This window comes from Melopsittacus undulatus, chromosome Z (assembly GCF_012275295.1).
Source record: "Melopsittacus undulatus isolate bMelUnd1 chromosome Z, bMelUnd1.mat.Z, whole genome shotgun sequence".
Taxonomy (NCBI): domain Eukaryota; kingdom Metazoa; phylum Chordata; class Aves; order Psittaciformes; family Psittaculidae; genus Melopsittacus; species Melopsittacus undulatus.
Window position 1 is genome coordinate 25288140 of NC_047557.1, and position 7246 is coordinate 25295385.

General features: G+C 51.7%; 1 protein-coding gene across 1 annotated transcript; it reads left to right on the top strand.

Annotated features, from left to right (window-relative positions):
* Positions 1–357: 357 nt before the first annotated feature.
* OTP (orthopedia homeobox) lies at positions 358–6079 on the top strand. The gene is made up of 3 exons (XM_005142003.2): positions 358–394; positions 1354–1763; positions 5549–6079. The coding sequence occupies exons 1-3, from the start codon at positions 358–360 to the stop codon at positions 6077–6079; spliced, it is 978 nt and encodes a 325-aa protein (XP_005142060.1).
* The last annotated feature ends 1167 nt before the right edge of the window (positions 6080–7246 follow it).

Genomic DNA, 7246 nt, shown 5'->3' on the forward strand with positions numbered 1-7246 from the left:
GGAAGGGAGCGGCGGCGCGGCGCGGGCCGGGCCTGAGCGGCGGGAGGCCGGGGCGGCGGGCGGGCGGCGGGCGGGCGGAGCGGGGCGATCCGGGCGCTGACATTTGCAGGCTGCCCTCCTGATTGGTCCCCGCGCCGAGCTGCTCACGGGTTCATTGAAGTGTTAAGCACCTCCCCGTCTCTCTAAAGGACATTATAATGCAAGAGACCCCCTTTTTAACCACACACCGAATTTTCTTTCATTTAGGGGATCTATATATATATATATATATATATATATATATCTCATATCTATTTTAAATAACTTAAGGCCGCTAAAATTTGGGGGGGAACAGCCTTCGCCCTGGAGCGGTGCGCGATGCTGTCTCACGCCGACCTCCTGGACGCCCGTCTCGGTGAGTTTCCCCCAGCACCCCCCCGCCCCACGGCGGTTGCACCGCCGGCGGCAGCGAACGGGGAGGAAGCCGGAGCAGGAAATTGACAATTTGTTCCTTATTTTACCTTAATGCGATCTAAATGGGCTAATTCCTTTAAAAGTAATTGTACTGTATTGAAGTTTAATTTGATTTAACATCAAAAAAAGAAAAAAAAGAGAAGGAGTATGTAGATCTACAGCGAGTTGTGGATCATTTAATTTCCCTCTCCCCTGTTTTTATATACATACCTACATGTTATTATCATTATGATGATGATTATTATTATTTTAGGACAGATGAGCTCGATGGTATTTACGAAGGAGTTCTGGGTGGCCTTTTTCTGCTCACCTGCTCGCTTCCCCCATTCCTTCTTTTCCTTAAAACAAAAAAGAGAAATATCTGTATCTGGCTCTTTGTGGTTATTCATTAGTTTGTTTAGAGGAGTGGAGGGAGGAGAGGGGAAAAATCAGCCGGGGTGACCGAGGTCCCCACACATCTGTCAGGGAGGTAACGCTCCTGGCAGCAGGGCGGTTCGAGCGTTCCTTCCTTCTCTCGTTCTTTCTTTCTTTCTCTTCTCTTTCTTTTATCAGCTCTTCTGGGAAAAGCCATCTGAAACCGACAAAACTTGCCCCCCTTCTTCTTTCCCCTCCCTTGGTCTCGCAAGGGAAGGCCCGGTAGAGAGCTTATTATTTAAGCAGGACGAGGAGCTGCTCGGTGTAAAGTTTGCTCTCCGCGCCCCGATTGCGCCGGGCCAGGGACATTGCGCGCCGTGGAGCCGAGCCGAGCCGGGCTGCGGGGCTTGCGGGTGGCAGTGGGGCGGCGGGTGGAGACGGTGGCGGTGGCTGGGTGCCTCTCACCGGCTCAGTTCGCTGGAAAGCGGCTGTGATGGATGCATGCCCGACTGCAGGGGAGTGACCGCAGCTCCTTTGCTTCCACAGGGATGAAAGATGCGGCCGAGCTGCTGGGACACCGGGAGGCGGTGAAGTGTCGGCTGGGCGTAGGGGGCTCGGATCCGGGAGGACACCCGGGAGACATGGCTCCCAACTCGGACACGGTAGAAGGGACCACCCTGCTGCCGGGGGAGGACATCACCACGGTGGGATCCAACCCCAGCTCCTTAGCCGTCAGCGCCAAAGACCCCGACAAGCAGCAAGGCCAGCAGGGTGGCCAGAACCCCAGCCAGGCTGGTCAGCAACAGGGGCAGCAAAAGCAGAAGCGGCACCGCACCCGCTTCACTCCGGCACAGCTGAACGAGCTGGAGAGAAGCTTCGCCAAGACCCACTACCCGGACATCTTCATGAGGGAAGAGCTGGCCTTGCGCATCGGCCTCACTGAGTCCCGGGTGCAGGTATGAGCAGCGATCCCCGCGCACTTCCCTCCCCGCCGGCCTCTTCCACAGTCACACCGAAGGCGGCAGGGCTGGCCGGCGGCGAGGCCAGAGGCCAGTCACAGCGGGGCGGGCGGCAGGTGTCCCCGAACCTCAGCCAGACTGAAGGGGAGCAAACCCAGCCCTAACGCAAAGTTCATTCAGGGAGCCTTGAAACCGGACATATCCCCCCCCCCCCCCTCCACAGAAATGTCCCTTCGGGGTGTCCCCTTGTCCCCTAGCCCCCCGCAGCTCGGTGGTCCCTAGTGGGAATCGGGCGGAGCTTCCCCCTGCTCCACGGCCCAACTCGCGGCAGGAAAGAGCCCGGCAAGGCGCAGCTCGGGAGGGGCGAGTCTCAGCCCTCGCAATAATAGCGCGGCGCTAAGGGGCGATCCAAAACCGCCGGCGAATCGCCCCTCTTCCGGGCGGCGGCGGCGCAGTGGACCATGGGGTTGTTGCCCCGGGTGCTGACGGCAGGGCCGCTCTCCAGGGTACTGACACCCGGGCGGCTACGTCGCAGCCCAAAACGGGCGTCCCCTGGAGCCTGCCGGCGGGAGGGTGGGTTTGGTGAGCGGGGAAGGCACACAGGCTGGTAAAAAGGCTCTTCGGTCAAAGGCAGCTCTAGCTGGACTCGCAGTTTCCCCGGACTACCAGTTTTCCAATGCCTAGAGACAGGAGCAGTAGCGAGTAACTTTAACATGTAGGATGTACTTTGTTCTCTAAAGTCCATATACATACATACACATGTGCACACAGGCATACATGCATTTGCACGTAGTCATCTAAGAAACTCTTTAGGCAAATGTAAACCGCGAGACTGCTCCAATACAGCTTTTGTGTGTAAAACGATATTTTATCGACTTTCTGGGTGAGTCCTTCCACGGAATGAAATCCTGCACAATAGAAGCACTTGTGGGATGTGCATCCCCGCTCAGCACAGTGCACGGGAAATGCCGCTGCACTTTACTGCAGACAGAGTTCAAAATTCCTCTCAGCCAGGTTAGATTCCTCAGCTAAATAAAGACACGTCAAAAGAAATCCCTAAATGAGCGGGTTTTATGAACAGAAACAGACTCTGTTCTTGAATGTGACAGAAAAAGCACGTTTGCTTTTCAAAAGTAAACCAATTTGACTCAGCCTACACAGGACCATAATTAGTTTAAATTAAGAAAGAAATTAGATTCACAAATAAAATATAATTGGACAACTGACTCTATGAAAAACGAAAACGAGGTCTATTAAACTTTATTGGGTTTCCAAAGGTTAATGATACCAATTTCAATATTAGGAGTGTGGTAAATGAAGTAAAATATAAAATATAAAATGGAAACAGTTATTTTCTAACAGCACATCAAAGGAATTCGTAGGAAGAAAGACAAAGTGTTTTAATGGCCTCGGCATAATCTTAAACCAATGCTAATAGCTCGAGACTGCTGATAAAAACAGTTTAATAGAGCGGTAATTTAAATATTTTTTACAATAATGTTCTGTAGTTTAAAAAGTAATCAGATCAACATAACCTTCTTAATTAACACTTCAAAATGATTAACATTATGTAATCTAAGGCAAAACAATTTATTTAATGTATTTACTTCACAATCCGATGTATCACCGCTCCTTGACCAAATTTAAATTAAATAGTAATTGGTTTATGTTCTTATGCGAGTACTTTACAGTTTTCTTTATAGTTAACAGATTGCCTACACATTCCTTGCAGCATGTGGGCTCCACACTGATTAAGGAATGTTCCAAATAGTTAATTTATAGCGGCTGTATATGTTTTTAAGGGTTTTAGATGCTAGGATAAATCACCACTTTCCTCATTTTAGATCTGTATTTAATGTATATGATACATTTAAATAATTATTAAAGCGGCTGGTGCTTAAACAGGAGTCCAATTCCACGTCTGATATTGCTCTGCTTTTCAGGCTGCTGTAATAAAACCATTCTTTTTATAGCATGCCATTATTAGAAACCAATTTCGGAATTATTTATAACCTGGAATGGCTTATTAAGCAGCAATGCGAGAATCATGCAAATTACACGATCAAATGCAATATAATAAGCATAATCATTAGTCTCTAGCACGGATTAATTAACTTTCAATATTTTATTTACATAAAAACCAAATCAGTGAAATAACTTCTGCACAGTCAGGCTTGCCTTTCAATATTTTATACGAACAAAAATAATGTGCTGTAATTCCATTGACCGTGTCCCCCACAATGGTCCCGTCACCTGCCACATCTTAATAGGGGACAAGCTGAAAGTATTTTCTAGTTTTCTAATGGAATGAGAAATTGCATTTTCTTCCTCTCCCAGCACTATTAAAGTGTAATGAATTCGGCCCAGAGTTCACGGCTGACTGATCGAAATGAACCTGAGATCTGAGCTTTAATACAGCTCTCCAGATTTCCTACCAAATCTTCACATTAATCATCCGCCAGATTCCAATGAGATCTTCATAAAGCTTCAGCTCATGAAAGGAAAAAAAAAAAAAAAAAAAAGGAAAAACAAAAGTGATATTGTCTCCCCTTCTCTCTCCCTCTCTTTCTCTCTAACCCATTTATAGCTGGGGAATTAAATGGGCTATATATTTTAAAATACATTTACAGTATGTCTATATTACTGTAACAGCAGACATAATCAAGGCAGATTTTTAGATTCCAACCTCCATTAGATTCTCACTGTTGTATTAATAATTTTCAGGGACTAGCTGCATTTCAAAAAGAGCCCAAAGTTGCCAAACGCTCGTGGTTAATATATTTCTAGAGTTGTCATGTGTGCATTTTCAACATCTCCCCCAGGTTTTCCTTGCGTTTTAATCTGTCATGCACCAGTTTTCAGCTGGAAACATTCACATTTTAAAAGCATATGCAGCGTAGCTATGAGCTGAGGAGATCAGACCTGATGGAGATTCTTTACACCACCAGTAAACCATGAAACATAAAAAGATTTTGTAGCCGCAATTTAACTATTAACCCTAAAAGATAATTGAACGGATTTTTCGATATAACACTTAGTTCCCTAGCGGCTGTTCATTCCCGCTAACGGGCGCCCGTCGCTCTCCGTCTGGGTACGTATGTAGCACAAAACCGCGGCTCCAGCACCTCTGGCCCCAGCGATCCTCCGAATTCCAAGTGGACCCGCTTTTTGCCCCCTCGCAATTCCCAGTGATTTCGACCGTGGGGCAGGGAGATCCACTCAGCCACCGGGGCGGCACCACCTCCCAAGCACCGGGAACATCTTCTGGGGGGTTTCTGGTTTTGCTTTATAGAAAAGCCCCGAACATGGGCGGTTTGACTGGATAGGTTCCTGCACCACGACCCGGCCCGGGACACGGCTCCCCGCCCCCCTGCACTGGACTCTGCTCCGGTGGCGGCTCGGGAGCGCTTCCACGCAAGGGCAAGACCCGTGGGCCGCTCATTTATTTTCTGATTGTGTAACTGTTATTTTCCATATATATTCCCGGGGGGAGGCCTGTCTCCTCTCCTGGACCCTCTCCCCGAGGCAGGGAGGCCGCAGCCAGCTCAGTCCCGGGACTGACGCATCAATCGGTTTCGCTATAAAAAGTTCCAACATATCATTAACTGGTAACGGGGATACGCGTAGGGGCTGCAGGTGTGAAGCGCACCTGTGGGAGAGGCACAGGCCGGAGGCGGAGGAGGGAAGAGACTCGGGGCGGGTGGCGGGTCCGACTGCACCGAGCCGCGCCCGGGCTGGCTAGCTGGTGTTGCTAACTGTGTGTCGCTGCCCGCCGCCCGCAGGTCTGGTTCCAGAACCGGCGGGCCAAGTGGAAGAAGCGCAAGAAGACCACGAACGTCTTCCGCGCCCCGGGCACGCTGCTGCCGACGCCGGGGCTGCCGCAGTTCCCCTCGGCTGCCGCCGCCGCCGCCGCCGCTATGGGCGACAGCCTCTGCTCCTTCCATGCCAACGACACCCGCTGGGCTGCCGCCGCCATGCCGGGTGTGTCGCAGCTGCCGCTGCCGCCGGCGCTGGGCCGGCAGCAGGCCATGGCGCAGTCCCTCTCCCAGTGCAGCCTGGCGGCGGGGCCGCCGCCCAACTCTATGGGCCTCTCCAACAGCCTGGCGGGCTCCAACGGGGCCGGGCTGCAGTCGCACCTCTACCAGCCCGCCTTCCCCGGCATGGTGCCTGCCTCCCTGCCTGGGCCCAGCAACGTGACCGGCTCGCCCCAGCTCTGCAGCTCCCCGGACAGCAGCGACGTGTGGCGGGGAACTAGCATCGCTTCCCTCCGCCGCAAAGCACTAGAGCACACAGTCTCCATGAGCTTCACCTAATGGCTGCCGCCACGTTCCCCGCCGCCGCCGCCTGGCCCTGCACCCTCGCGTCGCCCACCCGTCCCCGCCCGACCCCCGCCTTCCCCCACCTGACTTACCAGGGAGTCGACTCAGGATCTGAAACCAGACACCAACGGGCTGGTTTGTGGGCCCAGAAACACCCCCATCCCCTCGTACCCTCCCGCACCTGCGAACCCCCCGCGAGACCCTTGCGCCCCCCGCACCCGGCGGCCGCGTCCCTTCCAGCGGCGGCGGGAGTACCCGGAGACCCCCGGCTCTGATTCCCTCCCTGTTTCCCTTGCTCCCTCCTGCCGCGCGACGACCGGGCGCTCCCGCCGGCCCCCGACCGGCTCTGCAAAGAAATGCTTTGTTTAGTTCTGTTTTCTTAGTTTTTATGCTTTATTCAAGAGCAGGATCTGCCGCCGGCCCCCTCCGCGGCGAGGACGCCGTCTATGGGGGCGGCCGGGCGGGTGCGCGGAGCGGCACGGAGACCCCAGAGAGATCAAATCCATTTGGATAAAGCATTTACAAGAGAGAGACATGGAGAAAAAGGGAAAAAAAAGTTTTCTAAAAGTAAAGTAAGCGGAGGAGGAAAATAGCAAGAAAAAAAAAAAGCAAGAGCACTTCCCTTTTCCGGATCTTTGGTTCCGTGACAGTTGAGTTGCCGATCCGCCCCACCTTTATTTACGCATTTATTTACGTTTTGCTGCTATTCTCCCTCCTGCATCTTCCGCAGCCGCCGGCGGAGGCACCGCCGCGGTCCCCGCCCCACCCGGCCCGGTTCGGCCCGGCCCGGTTCGGCCCCGCAGCCTGCCCGCCTGCATGTGCCGGTCACCCCGCCGCAGGGCAGGGCCGCTGGAGGAATGAGCATACGATGTGAAATAGGATGTTTTGTGTAGATAAAGCATTCTCGTTACATACTGGTCGATTCGTGATATGTTTTAACTTATTGTCTGTGCTTATTTATTGAATTTTGGGTTTCTTAAATGTTTGATCTAATATAAAACATATTACTTGACTTTTCCGGACACGTTTATATCAAGTTAATGTGAATGGATAAATAAAATCATTTTCAGTAAGTGATATGAAAAAATATAGATTTTGATGTGATGTGTGAGATATGAGAGGTGTCTTGAACCGCAGGCAAAAAACATAAAAAAAAAAAAA